General features: G+C 43.9%; 1 protein-coding gene across 16 annotated transcripts in view; it reads left to right on the top strand.

Moving 5' to 3' along the window:
- PALM2AKAP2 (PALM2 and AKAP2 fusion) overlaps positions 1-14,721 on the top strand; it is a 607,743-nt gene that overhangs the window by 391,705 nt on the left and 201,317 nt on the right. For 11 of the 16 annotated variants that reach the window (XM_027105241.1, XM_027105248.1, XM_027105253.1 and 8 more), the window contains 2 exons: positions 2,833-2,934; positions 12,622-13,317. The exons of 1 other annotated variant lie outside the window; for it this stretch is intronic. In XM_027105241.1, coding sequence (XP_026961042.1) covers positions 2,833-2,934; positions 12,622-13,317 — 798 coding nt within the window. Of the gene's footprint in view, positions 1-2,832; positions 2,935-11,162; positions 11,264-12,621; positions 13,318-14,721 lie in introns of those variants that run through there. 4 more of the 16 variants (XM_027105249.1, XM_027105252.1, XM_027105254.1 and 1 more) reach the window with 3 other exon arrangements.

Below are 14,721 nucleotides of genomic sequence, written 5' to 3'. Positions count from 1 at the left end.
GACTCTGCAATTCCTTTGCAGGGGGCACGGATTCGGTCCCTGGTTGGGGAACTAAGATCCTGCGTGCCACAGGGTGTGGTCAAAAAAAAACCCAAAAAACCAAAAAACACCTTCATACCAATTGTTGGGACAGCTCAGTGTGTCTTCAGTTGCCCAGAAGTCACGATTTCAGGAGAGTTTTCGTCAGTTTTGTTCCTCTAGCTTTAGCTATCTATGTTCTTCATAAAGATTTCAGCAGTGCCAGAACTAACGAGAAGCACTCATGTTACATCTCTGCTCTGTAAGTGACTGTTCTCTGCCTTCTCGGATGGTGGGAAGGAGCATGATAGACCACCCTGACTTTGGCAGGAAGAGGGCAGTTTACGGACTGAGGCCACATGAAGACATCTCCCTGTGGAAGCTTCGGAGGCCCTGTTTCTTATTCCTGGTGTTGGTCTATCAGACACCCTCCCTGCTGCAGAACCTTAGGGTTTACTACTTAATGATATATTGAGGGGCTGCCCTGTCCTTTTCCTCATGCCCCACTCCTCGCCACCCCCTTATCTCTTAGCAGAAGCCATGGCTCCCCAGCCCCACAAGAGCTGCTGTCCTCAGGCCTGTAGCCAGTGACCACTGGGCAAAGGTAACTCCATCACCCACTCACATCTGGCAGGGAGCAGCCTCTCGGGGAGCCTGAAACGTAATCAGTAGGAATCACATGCAGAATTCCCCACCTGTGAGTGGCTTTTATTTCTAGCTGCTAAAACTTTCAGAATGCAAAGATGTCCTGGAAATTCTATATGTAGCATAGGATGTACCAGACACGTGTGACCAGTCCACAGAGTCTTACCTGGTCTTAACGGCTTGAGTCTCCATCTCATTTGAATGCAGGAAGCCAGATTTACCGTGATTGCCATTCCACGGATTTCTGGAAATCCTCAGGGAAGCTCAGAAGTTCTGCACATTTGCTCTGGTCATCTCTTGTCCCCTAAACTGTCTCTCTAACCCCACATTGCTGCTCCCTCCTTCCCATGGGCCACTGTTAGCAATCTCCCTCTACCCGCTCAAGCCCCACTTACCCCCAGCTGCTGCTACCTCTGGTCCTGCCTTGTGCTACCTTGGGGCCCAGACCCTTCCCACAGCTCCCCAGAGTGAGAGCAGAGGCTGCAACCTAACTTGAGGAATGCTGGCAGGGCAGCTCAACATGGAGAATAATGGGCAACTTTGGACATGTGGCCACACTCAGAGGCTCTGGCTCCAATCCAGGCCCCTTTCAGAGGGTCCCTACAGGCTGCTTCATGGCCATCTCCTAGCCCGCCATCATCTCAAAGGGCCATCTTCCTTCCTTGCAGTGAAGGACCTTCAACCATGTCTGCCCGACCCAGGGCCCAACTCCAGCACACATGAGGCCCCAGGGAGAGACAGTAACCAGAGCCTCACTCCAACCCAGGGCCTGCCTGCCTGCTGACTCCTGACTTCCTGTTCCGTCTCCCCAAAAGGCTGATAGACAAACCCATTCTCTTAGAGAAACTCCACCCCATCCACTCCCACAGAACATGATGGTCCAATGTCAGTATATTCTGGGTTATTCAGACACACGTGAGTCAGCAGTGGTCTAATCGGCATATAACTGAACTAATCCTAATCTGGTGTCTGTTTGCAGTCCTCTCCTGCATGAAATTTAAAAGAGAAAAAAGAAACCTGCCAGAACTAAGGCGGTATCGATGGGGATACACAGGACGGGACAGATGTGGGAAGTGGGTAGAGGCTAGGGACTAACTGGCCACTGGGAGGGGAAGTTAAGGACACCACCCAGGATCCTGGGTGAATTATGGTGCCAGTGAGCTGAGGTACATTGTACAGGAGAAGGAGCAGATGAGCGGAGATGAGAGTTCCATTTTGGACATGTTGAGCGTGAGGTGACTATGGGCTATTCAGTGGAAGTATGCGGTAAGCAGATACATGTGATCATTGACGAGTGATTGACATTCCAGGATTTTGGGATGTGGCCATGACACAAGGAAGGAATCACATCACCTAGAGCCCAGCTTTCTAGAATGTTCCTTCGCTTTCCCACTTCTCTCTGGGGGATACACAGATTCTTCTCCTTGTTTCACATCAGTGGTTTCCTCCTCTCCTCTAATACTTTGGCATGCCTGTTGACTTCTGTGTCCTCCATCTCCCTAAGTGGGCTTTCAAGGTATTTTCCCAAGCAGAGCTGGTCTCCCTCTGTCGCACGGCCTCATTTCTTGCAACTGAGCTCATGGTGAGTTCACTGGGTGCTGTTATTTGAAATCTCAGGATTTTCTAGCTGAAACACCAGCCAGAAGTACTGAAATTGTGGGATAAATTCTGGAATTTTTTTTAAATGCCTACAAAATTAGTCTTCTGCATGAAGCAGGCACATAAAGCTATATTTCCAGTTTAAGGAATGAGCCCCAAATCTATTTTCCAGTTCTGCTTAAGGCACGTTTCTAGTTTGAGGTCCCACATTTGGCCAATTCCACCAAATTTATAATGGCTCTCACTAGTCCATCTCTTTGTCTCTGTCTTTTTTTTATTCCCCCCCCCCCGAACTCATTGTACTCTTAGAATCTAGAGCTTTCTGATGAATCTTTTAATACATAGAGCTGTCCTGGGGCTTGAGCTCTCTGGCCAGGATCTCTCCTACCTCAGCTACTCTACTGAATACCAGTCACTGGGCAAATGCTGGTCTTTGTTTACCCTGATCCTCTCTTGCAGTGGCCGCCTCTGTGGTCCATTATGTAGGGCAAACAAGCTGCTGTCTCGGCAGTGAACCCATTGGGCCTCCCAACACTGTGCCTAATTGTATTCCCTGTTCTCTGCTACCAGATGCAGTAAATTACATTTCCTCCCAGCTCCCCGACCTGCCAATCCTCTGTTCACGAACAGCACAACCGTCACCTGGGCAGGACGGAACCAGCAGGGCAGCTGGTAAGTCCTGGGGAGCTATTTGGTTTTGATGCCAGGACTGACCATGGGGCTTGCGTTTCTCCGAGCTTTAATAATGAGGGCTGCCCAGATATCCTTACATAGGGGGGACCCTGTCCTCAGCACAGCTTCAGATGGAGAGTGGCCACACAGGGCAGGCACTGGGCCCTGCTGGGTGTCTGAGGACCAAAGGGGAGGGAGTATTGAGAAAATGAGAAAGCATTTTTCTTCCCACTTCAGAGGAGTCTGTCTTGTGTTTGTGGTCTTTATAGCTGTCCTCATTCTTAAAGTTCATTTGCACTCTGCCTCCAGGGAATTTTATTTTCCATATTGGAATAGTACAAGATCAAATGAGCTATGCCGGGAAGCTGGAGGGAAAGTATTTTCAAAGCGTATGGGTATGTTGCTGGAATCCTTTGGGAATCGAGCTGTGTGTATATTGTGAACATATATATTCTCAAAGTCTTCCCATTTCTGGAGTTATTTAACTACTATGGTATGTTTGGGAAATAAAAGGAGGAACTTAAAGAATATATGTTTCTTGCTAATGTTTCTCACAATTGTGGATTTTAGAAAATAATACACTTGTGAGTGTAAAGCGTATAGAGAGCTCTGCTTTCCTCTGTTCAATGTGAACGTGCCTCGGAAATCAGAACTGGACAGCCGTGAACAATAAATCTCTATACTGATCTTTTTGCTCTTCACAGAATTGCACTGAGGGCCGGGGTTGAATGGAAAAATGAACTGCCAAGGTTGTACAGTTCGTGACAATGTAGGTGAACTTGAATCTGAACATCAGATTATGCTTTACATAATCTAGGTAAATTTATGTTTAAGTCACCTAAGGACACCTTTTATAAGACAAAATAATCGTGGACCGTTGAGTCAGAGGAAATCCTTTATACAGGCCAACCTGAATATTTTATGAAGCAAATAGTCCCTCCTTATTTTAATATAAAAGTAAAATAAAAGGGCAAGCAAGTATTGACATAATTGTCACGCGCACTGGCTAAATTTCAGTATCTACCGAGTGTCTCTGTAAACATCCTAGCATCATGTTACTTTTACATACAGACTCACGGGGTTCTAGAGTTGGGGGGTGGGGGCGGCGGGGAGGACTGTAAATTGTGTCTGGTCAAACCCAGGCCAGGCCAACAGATCCCCGGATAGTTAAAGGATAAGCCAGACTTGCAGCCTACAGTCATGCTACAAAGGAACCATTGGCAGTGACTTAAGCTGTGGATTCTTTTAAATGCTCCAGAATGCACTTCTGAGACCAGCTGGGGATAATAACTCTTCAAAAGTCACATACCTCCCTGCTTGTTATTAGTGTTGGTAGCTCCCAATAGCTGTGCGTAAACAGCTTTGCAGCCCCTTTCCACATGTTTCTGCACCTCACAGGACATGCAGTATGACCCAGCTAATGGATCGGCTCATGGAGGTGGGGTAGGGGCAGTGTGGGGGGACTGATTTTTAAGAGATATGAAAAGGATTGGTAGACAAGCAATAGAAAGTTCAAGAGTGTTCTGTTGCTGGGATTGTAGTGCTGTGTGCCTAAGAATACACATACTATTACAAGCTAGCATCCTTCGTCTTCAGAGATACTGTAAAAACATAAAGATCCAAGTAGCAAAGGCATTTTTTAAGAAGTATTATGTGCTCAAAATCTTCTAAAAAATAAGCTTACGTGTACTTTTGTTTATTAGTTAAGAACTAATTTGCATAAATGTATCTCCTGTGGAAATACACAGACGCAGAGTCTTGAAAGGAATTGCCTTTGATGTGGTTAACTGCTTTGCCCAGGCTGTTTTCGAAGTAGAACATCCAGATTAATTGTCAGTTATGGCTAACAGTGACTACTCAGAGCGTGAATGGCATGCAAATCAATGGCGCTCACCATTAATGGAATTCTTTCTCCTAGATATAACCCATCTTGCTTTCGGAGCGTCCTTTTGGAAATGTGTGCGATCTTAGGGCCATTTTAATAAATGTCACCGGTCATTACTCAGTATTATGACAAATATCCGATTGTTTGGAGTTTGGGAGGTTTTAGATTCTGTATAAATGGGAATTTATTTAGAATCATTGCTTTGCAGATTCAGGAAGCATCTATTCCAATCCCTCATTCAAACATGGAATCCGGGGGATAGAAGCCCTGCAAAGAGGCCCTCAAAAACCACAGTCACCCACCATGAGACTGGGTCTCCCTCCAGGTGGCCCATCCTGTCTATAATTGGTTCTGACAATTGGGAAGTGCTTCCTCTGGTGGAACTCTCGTTAGTCTGCTGCCTTCATCTTCTACCCATTGGTCCTTATCCTGCCCTCTGGAGCCCCTCAGAACAAACCTAAGTTCTGATTTCCCTGTAAGTAGTTGAAAATGGCAGTCAGGTCCTGTCTTTCCCAGGTCCTCACTTTCCATCTCCTTAACACCCACAGCCGCGGTTTCTTCAGCTGGTCCTGAGATGATAAGGTTGCTTTGACACCCTCTGCCATGCGTGTCCCCCTCTGAACGCTCCCCGCTTTGTCTCTGAAGTACGAGGCTCAGCGCTGCCGAGCGTGTGCACTCTGGGCTGAGCCTGTCACCCCACAGAGCGGGGCTTGATCTCACAGACCATGTGACTCACTTGGTTGCCATCATAGCCTTCCAGCTTCGGGTCTAAGGTAAAGCCTCAGAGGTATGCGACATGCGCCACCACTGGGCCTCCTTTCCTTTGTCCAGTGGACTCATCACTCCAGAATCATTTCAGTGGCGACGAGCGGTCTGTTCCCCACAACTGCACACATACCGCTTCACCTTATCACGTGCAGAAGAACCCGCAAAATCCTCTATTTCTAATCTCAAGAGGCAAAAGTAAGGATGAGCTATGCATCTGTCGGCCTTGGGAGATTTCATATGACTATTAAATTTCTCCTTGTTAAAGTGTCCCTCGGGAGTGTCGGGGGGCCTGAGGTCACTGAGGAGCCTCCGGAAGGTGGGGAGGGCTTGAGGTGAGGGGACTTGGCAGTCAGGTCCCTGGTGTTCTCTCCCATTTCAAGCACAGCAGCTCCCCGGCGCTTGTGTTTCCATATTGTATTTCTGCATTAGATTTCATTTGAATAAAGGGTTTAACAGTTCTGAAAGGAGAAAACTGTCTTCTCTGTTGTCCGGGTTTTTACAGCTTGCGATTGTGGCTCCGAAGACACTAACTTTTCCTCTCAGTTAATTATCGTCTCAGATCTGAAAAGCACACTTGCATTATTTATCATCATTTCCCTGATAAAGACGTTGAACAGTTGGAACCAAAGTCAGAGGCCTGCAGCTCGCCGTTAGGGATCTCCTGGCCCTTGGGAATCCTCACGCGGCACCTATGGGGCATGGCCCTTCAACCAGTGACAAGTTCTGGCAATCGTCCTGATATTCAAGGCACGTGTTTCTGCCTTGACAGCTTAAGGACATAGGGACTTTCTGATGATCCAGATATGCTGTATCTCTGGCATTTGCCTAATCTGCCTAGAGACCTTGAAGAAAAAAGAAAATGAGATTCATGTGCCTAGCTTCTGCTCTTTGAAAATTAACTCTAGAATTCAGCCAGCCCTGATGTCAAGCTGTTTCTATGTAGTTTATGGAATTCCTTCCTTCTCATGTTTGAAAATCAGAACTTTGAGTTACTGCCTCCAGCGCCTTTCCTGGTATATAAAATCCTTGAGACAAATTCATTGATACGGGAACTGGGGCCCAGGGCCGAAAGCACTGACAGCATTTGTATCCCTGGGTGCTTTATCATTTTCCAGTCTTCTCTACTCATCTGGGTTTCAATGACCTCTTAGCAATTTCTTTCTGGCACTTTTCAGGCTGAAAACTGCCCTTCTTGACCAAAAAGACTGAAGCAAAATCGATGTGAGAATCGGCTTTGGCCTTTGTTGTCCTTCAGCATCGTGCCCTTGCTGACTTATTTTTGTTGAAACCACAGTGTCTTGGGAAAACAGTTGATTCGAAGAAATGTTTGATTACTGGTCTTTGAAGTTAGAGCTTGCCCTCTGGGATGAGAGGGAGGGTCCACTCTGAATGAATGTCCTCATTTTCATTGTTATTGACATCACAATGCCAATTTTATATCTCCAACCTCAAGAAAAGGAGTGAACATACATGTATATGTACAATCATATACTCAAAGGGGTAAGACTGTACATGTGTATGTTCATTCAATAAGCCAAGCATATGTATTGTTTCTCTTCCACATTCCATGTGTAATGCCAGCTACTTGACGATCATTATATTGGGGTGATCTCACCGCTGGGTGGTGGTCCTGGTCTGGCTGTCAATCACCCTCGTCTAGTACTTGACACATCACTGACTCACAAGCCACACAGGCTGTTCATGGCACCATGGAATATCAAAGCTGGATACCATATATATATATATATATATATATATTTATACACACACACACACATATATGTGTGTATATGTATATATATGTATTTGTATAACTGAATCACTTTGCTGTTCACCCGAAACTAACACAACATTGTAAATCAACTATACTTCAATTAAAAAAAAAAAATACCCTTCATTGTACAAATGGGAAAAATGAGGCCCCAAATTGGGATGTGACTTGAATAGGAATTCAGAGTTACTATCTTTCTCCCTCCCCCGACACCTCCCATCTTACTGACTGATGACAGTGGGGCGTGTCTTTTTATACTTTACACGTGGACCCTCAGCCTTAGTCTTCTGCCCACTGGTCACAGTGAGTCAAAGGAAGTGACTGTCCTTACAGAGTGCAGAGTCCTGTCTTGTGTGCACTTGTCTCGATCCTGAAATGGAATCATGCCAGTTGGTGCCCCCCTCTCCTTACTTGTGTCAGGTGCGATAATTAAATATATCATTTTATAAAGACGTACTTCCAAATTTCAGTCATCCCATCATTGCGATGTCCATTGGACTGTCTTCTTTCTTTTTTCTCTGTCTCCTGGTCCTTCCTCAAATACTTTTCTTTTTGTTCATGGGGCTCTTTCAAAATCTCTTTCAAGGGCTCCCCAGAAAGTTTCCTCCCCTGAGCAGTACCACCCTCCTCATTTTTTTTCAGTAAGATGAGCTTAGATAACAAGCCCTTAACGATCCTCATCACTGTGTACCTGTGGCATGGGGAGCCTTGAGGAAAGAAAAGGGCAGATTCCAGAGTGTTCTTTGTGGTTAGAGATGAGGGCATGATGTAAGGGAGAGGAGAGGTCTTTGGTATACGCTACTTGGCAGGAGTAAAAAGCAGAAGCGTTTTAAAAATTGTGTGCATGCCTCGTAAACAAAATGTTGAATTTAAAATGTAAGTCTTATTTTCCTACTGGTTCATATCCACCCTCGTTCACATTTGGGATATTATTGGCTGAGAACTGGAGCAAAATAGAAATACTTATTCATAAACAACACATTTAAGATAAATGTTCACACTTCCTGTGTGGTTTTCTGAATGTCTAATAACATTCTCATATATGTATCCATAAAGTCTAAGTATTGTCTTAAGAGAGTAGAAGTTTAAAGTTATCAGCCCTAAAAATGGCAGTTATGTGAGGGGGTGAATGGGTTAACTAACCTTATTTTGGTAATCATTTTGCAGTATATATGTATGTCGAATCATCACATTGTACATCTTAAACTTACATATGTTATATGTCAACAATATCTCAATAAATCTGGAAACAAACAAACAAACAAAAATATTGCCTTTGTGTGAACCAGAGCTTCTCGAAGTGTTTGCCTGGCTCCCCCTTACTAGAGAAGAGAGTGAAGGCAGACAAGGTATGTGAGACCAAACCTGAAGAAACCTGCTAAAAATATGTGGTTCCTTTGAAGCCCAACATCTTATCTGGGGGAAAAAAATACATATGGATGTTGTCTTTTATGGCATAACATATCTAGGTTTCTTTTATTATAAAAATGTCTTCAAGTGTTCTGCTCTCAGATTCTAGAAATACTGAAAGAACAGTGTATAACATATAAATATAACTATTAATCTGTAACCCTAATGAATCCATGTCACTTGTGGTTCAGTTCCAGAGCCATGTCACACTTAACAAAATACAGCTTAAAATCACAGACAAAAAAAAGAAAACCCACTAAAAAGAAACTCTGCTCTTTACCTATATTTCCTGAAGGATATTAAAAGGGATCCAATTCACATCTCCACCCAGAAGCACTTATGTTCCCTTTACTTCCATCCACATATAATTCTCCAAAGCGTCATCCACGGCCACAGAATGTTCCTTCCCTGTCTTTCTCCCACACAGCTTTCACTGTCTCTTCCATCCAACTCCTCCTTTCTCAACTCTTTATTGTATGGATCTACTTAACCGTTCTAGCAAAGACCTTCTCGTCATCCCTCCTTTCAATCCAGTCTCTGATTCTAGGAACAGGCAAGGACCAGATGAGGTTGGGGATTATAATGGCAGAAAAGGGAAAATTGGACCAAAAATGACAGCATTCTCATTGGTGGGCAGAGTGAGAGAGGGACATCCCTAAAGATTCCCATGTTCATAATTTGTATCCTATCAGATATGGACATAAAAATAGAAATATTTTATTCCATACTCTGTATTGATTGCAGCTCAATATATCATTTGGTTCATATATTACTGGATGTTTGCGGTGTTGTATCTATAACTGACAATCATCATTACCTTTCTTATTTATAAATATGTCCCGTGAGTGTGTTAATAGTGATAGGACATAAGATTTTAACCCCAAATTGTGCTTTTTAATATAAATGTAATATTTAAAGAACAGGCTTTTGGAGCCCATGCAAAATTTTAAATACCTATTCTATTTCTTTGCTAACACATTTTGTGGAAAATCAGGAAATAACAGAAACAGATATTTCTCTTGATATCACCGTCATTGTGTGATCTCATGTACCTTTATGACAAATATTGGTTGGCCTCCCATTGTGTCACTTAAGGAAACTCAACATCTTTGTGCTGAGCAAGTGAAACTTTCAAAACAGACACAATGAAAAATCGAGCCTTGGATTTTCCTTCAAATCTTTTTAGTTAAGTGTTAACCGTGATCAGATTGTATCTTATTACACAAGCAGATGGAATAATACTGTTGGCTATTTTTTTTAACCAGTACAAACATTAATCACTGTGTGTACCTTTTCATTGGTGTCAAATTATATAAAGTACTTGTGACTAGATTAAAACAACAAGTTAGACTTCTCAGTTAGTAGCAACTGTTACACAGGTATGTATAGCAGGTACCTTTTCTACAAAAGGTTCTAAGGTAGGTGTTGGGAGGGAGGGGGAATCATAGAAAGATGTCAGGCAAAAAACTAGCCTTCAAGGATCCTAAGAATCTATGGAGCTAATAAAACATTCCCACAGATAATTATATTACTGCATGGAAAGTGTTAAGTGCCTTCAGAGAGGTTTAGAAGAAGTGTTCAGCGAATCTTGAGAAGAGAGGGATGACTTAGAGATGGGACGATCAAAGAAAGCTCATGGAAGAGGGCGCTGTTGACCTGGGCATCGATGGATGAGTCATATTTGAATATAAAGAAACTCAAAAGAAGGACTTTTCAAGAGAAGGGAATCTTAAAATCAGGAAATGTTAGGTATGAGATGGTGTTTTTTGGTCGCTCTAGAGGGAAAGGAAGCAATGAAATATGTGATTGGAAAGATAGTTTGGATCTTTTTAACACAGTTGGGGAACTTGTAGTTCTTCAGAAAGAGGTAGGGACTCAACGGCCATGATCAGCAGAGGTGTGACATGGGACTCTAGGGTCTGCCAGTGGAGGAGGGACAAAAGGCAGTCTAGGCAGAGGGACAGCAGGCACAGGGATGAGTAATGGGGGGATGTCTTGGGAATAGTGAGAACTTTGTTATGGCCGGAGTGTATGTGGAATGAGAGGGGCCGCAAGACAAGACAAGAAAGGAAGATTGCAGATAAATGCCAAAGGTAATCACATGCCAAGCTAAGGAGTTTGGTGTTTACCCTCTGCAGACACAGGAGCCAACAGAAGGTTTGTAAGTAAGGTAGCTCTGTGGGCAGGGTGGAGCCTAGGCTAGCAGGGATCAGCTGACTTTTTCTGTAAAGGGCCAGATCATAAATATTTTAGACTTTGTGGACCACGTATGGTCTCTGTTGCATATCTTTTTTTTTCCTTTTCTCTTAAATTCTTTCTTTCCTTTTCTCTTTCTTAAGTTCTTTCCCTCCTCCCTTTTTTTTTAACTTTTTTTTTTTTTTTTTTTTAATGTCAAGACCATTCTTTGCTCCTCTGGCCATGCAAAACGGGGCCTCAGCTGTCTTTGGCCCACTGGCGATGAAAAGACAGAAGTAGCAGTTAAAAATCGAACACAGGTAATTGTGCCGAAGAGGGCCTGGTCTAAGGCAGTAGTGATAGAGATAGTGGTGATGAGATGCATGGGGATGGATCTGAAATAGAATTAGTCTCAGCAGTTGTTTGACTCTGGGTAATTAGGAAGAAAAGGAAAAATCAGGTATGATTCTGAGGCTTCTCGCTTGAAAGACTAGGTAGTGGAGCTGGTGTTACTTCATACCAAGACTACGGGGGAGTTTTGAGAGAAGATGGATTCAGTTTTGCAGCTGCAGAGTTTGATGTATCTGTGGGTCATTCAGGGAAAGGGTGTCTGGGGACAGTTGGCTCAGTGGGTCTGAGGCCCAGTTCCCTCCCATCCAGGCCATGTGCCTCACAGGGAGTCTCTGAGGTAATAGATTTGAAATTATGGAGTGTCATGTAAGTCTACAGGACAGGAAAGAGCTGGTTCTTAGGAAGCTCAGACCAGCAGCAGGATTTGAGATGAGTTGGAGAGGCCAAGATTGGACCTGGGAAGGTCCGATGTAGGAAGCTTCCATGTAGGAAGCTCTCGTGATATCTAGGGAAGAGGAAGTAGTGTCTCAGATTGAGTGGTGGCAGTAGAACAGAAAGAAGGCGGCAGGTGGGAAGGAGGTATGGGGCAGAATCTCGAGGACTTGGCAGTGCGTGCATGGGGGAAGAAAGAGACTTTCTGTGAGTATAGTCCTCAAATTGCAGTGTCGTGGGTTGACGCCACCTCTAGTCTGTTCTTTTTCTAGTTCTTATCTTAGAAACCTAACAAAGTGACTGAAGCTTACAGAGCATATAATCTGACTCCTTTCATAGCTTTCAATTTTTATAAATATCCCCTTTTAGAGTACAGTAGAGGATGGCCGTGTACCACCTGCAAAACCCTTTGTGTAATCTTCATTACAGAAAAGGGAAGTGTCTAAAGAGCAGTAGAACACTCTGTAAAAGAATTTTTAAAAGAGATTTAAGATTTTGGAACTAGGTTACATCTTAACCAAGGGCTTTAAAATTGTCTGTAAGCCTAAGGTATGCTCACGATCAAGGTAAACTTGCATGTTACAGCCTCCCTGTCATGTGTCGCACTGGATCTCAGCAGTCGCTCGTGGCCTTATTTTAGCTCATCTTCCTGGGAAGTGTGAGTGCCATTGAGATATGGTAACTCTGTACATGTGTCTTCCCAGTGCCTTTAGCTGCTGTGTTAAAACACATATATAACCACCTCTGTCCACAGTGCACTCACTCTAACACTCAAGATGCTTGGCAGTTAGACTAGAAAGGGCACAGCACCTTTTTTTTTGTCTGTTTGGCAATTAACCATTCACTGGCTTTTTTTGTTGTAACATGCACTTCCTTTCTCTTGTTTTCATTCAAGCTGTGTACGCCATGGAAATTAATGTGGACAAAGACAAACAAACAGGAGAGACCAAGATTCTCTCTACATCCACCATTGGCCCAGAGGGGGTCCATCAGAGAGGAGTCAAAGTCTTTGATGATGGTACCAAAGTAGTGTATGAGGTGCACTCAGGAGGCACCATAGTAGAAAACGGAGTGCACAAATTAAGCTCAAAGGATGTAGAAGAGCTTATTCAGAAGGCTGGACAATCAAGCTTAAGAGGAGGGTACGTGTCAGAAAGGACTGTGGTTGCAGATGGGAGCCTCAGCCACCCTAAGGAACATATGCTCTGCAAAGAAGCCAAGTTAGAAATGGTCCATAAGTCTAGGAAAGATCATACTTCTGGGAACCCAGGGCAGCAGGCTCCAGCCCCCAGCACTGAAGGGCCGGAGGCAAACTTGGATCAGCCCGTCACCATGATTTTCATGGGCTACCAAAATATCGAGGATGAAGAAGAGACGAAGAAGGTGCTAGGCTATGATGAAACCATCAAGGCTGAGTTGGTCCTCATTGATGAAGACGATGAGAAGTCATTGAGGGAGAAGACGGTGACAGATGTGTCCACTATTGATGGGAACGCAGCTGAGCTGGTGTCCGGGAGACCCGTCTCAGACACCACAGAGCCCTCATCCCCCGAAGGGAAGGAAGAAAGCCTGGCCACGGAGCCAGCCCCAGGTACCCAAAAGAAAAAGCGCTGTCAATGCTGTGTTGTCATGTGACCACTTCTTTCTTCCCTTTTCTTCTGGGCAGCCTTTGTGCTCTCCACCACTTACGTAGACCTCCCTGTACCACTAACTGCGATACTGTGAACTGGAAGCAAACACCTGCCTTGCCTTGCAGTTGGATTGCTTTGATCCCTCTTATTTTTTTCCCTTTCGTTTTTTTTTCTCCAGTTTCCTCAGCTCAGAGACAACGTGCATGTGTGTGCTTCACTCTTTCCAAGAACTTGCTTTTCCTCTAAACCTTTCCTTGTGTCTTCAAGAGGGAATCGGTTCCTTACTGCTCGATTGGAATGGACTCTTCCTAGCAGCCAGTGATCTAGTAGCCTTAATTCACTTGACTGGAATTGAATCCATGGGCATCGGGGGTTTCATTTTGTCGTGTGTTCCTATCATGTAGTCACACATCACCACGTCACTGATTTCTCACTTGCCTCCCTCACTGTGGATCCTTGCTTTTATATCTCATGTGGCAAAATGCTATGGGCTCTAGCCAGTTGCTAGTGTAGCCAAAAGTAGACCTTACTTAGTCTGTCCAGTCTAGGGTGATGCTTTCTGCTGCCTTATATAAGCTTCCAGGTTACAGTATTGTGCATCTCTGGCTTTCTGTTAAAACAAACGAAACTGATGTAAAAGAAAAGAACCCAGTGCTTGTCATAACTGAATTGTAGGGACTGATTCCATAACCTGCCCATCAGCAGCTGTCTCTCTTTCTATGACTTAACTGATGGACCCTTTATATAAGAAGCACCATTTTTAACTTTCTAAGGACATGAAACAAGCATTGTTTTGAGCATCAGCTGTGATCTCCAAAGTTAGGCGAACCCATGAGCCTTGCTTCTATTCTCTAAAAAAAAAGAGTGTAAATTTTTATATTGTTTTCTTTTTCACGGATTTTTCTGATCATGTTCATCTGTTTTCAACGAAGGGGTCATTTTGAGGAGTTTCTCTATAGTGACCATATTTCTAAAACAGTCCTTCTGACCTACAGTGGTTGCTGTGATGCTTCCGCTCCATTGTGGATGGTGCTGTTCCTGAATTAACTCTTCATCTCACCTGCCCCATTGATTCCAGAGCCTTCCATCTGGACTCTTTTCTTTGTGTCCCCATGAGAAAGAGAATATTTCGCGTATCATCACCATGTAGGTTTACCCACCCCACAGAATTAAACTTTAAAATGTAAAAAATGTTTAAAAGATGAAGAAAGACCTATCTTCTCACCTTAAGTATTTTAATTCGTTCCACAAATACTGATTAAGTGAGTGGCACATAGCTGAGCTTCTTCAAGCATTGTTTCTTCAACTTCTGAAGATTCCAGAACATCAAAGGATGGTTTTTATCTAGAACACAATGAACAATT

This window comes from Aethalodelphis obliquidens, unplaced genomic scaffold (assembly GCF_003676395.1).
Source record: "Aethalodelphis obliquidens isolate GAN/ISIS:26980383/991018 unplaced genomic scaffold, ASM367639v1 scaffold7, whole genome shotgun sequence".
Taxonomy (NCBI): Eukaryota; Metazoa; Chordata; class Mammalia; order Artiodactyla; family Delphinidae; genus Aethalodelphis; species Aethalodelphis obliquidens.
Note: the sequence above shows the minus strand (reverse complement) of the source record. Positions and strands in the feature narration are given on the sequence as shown.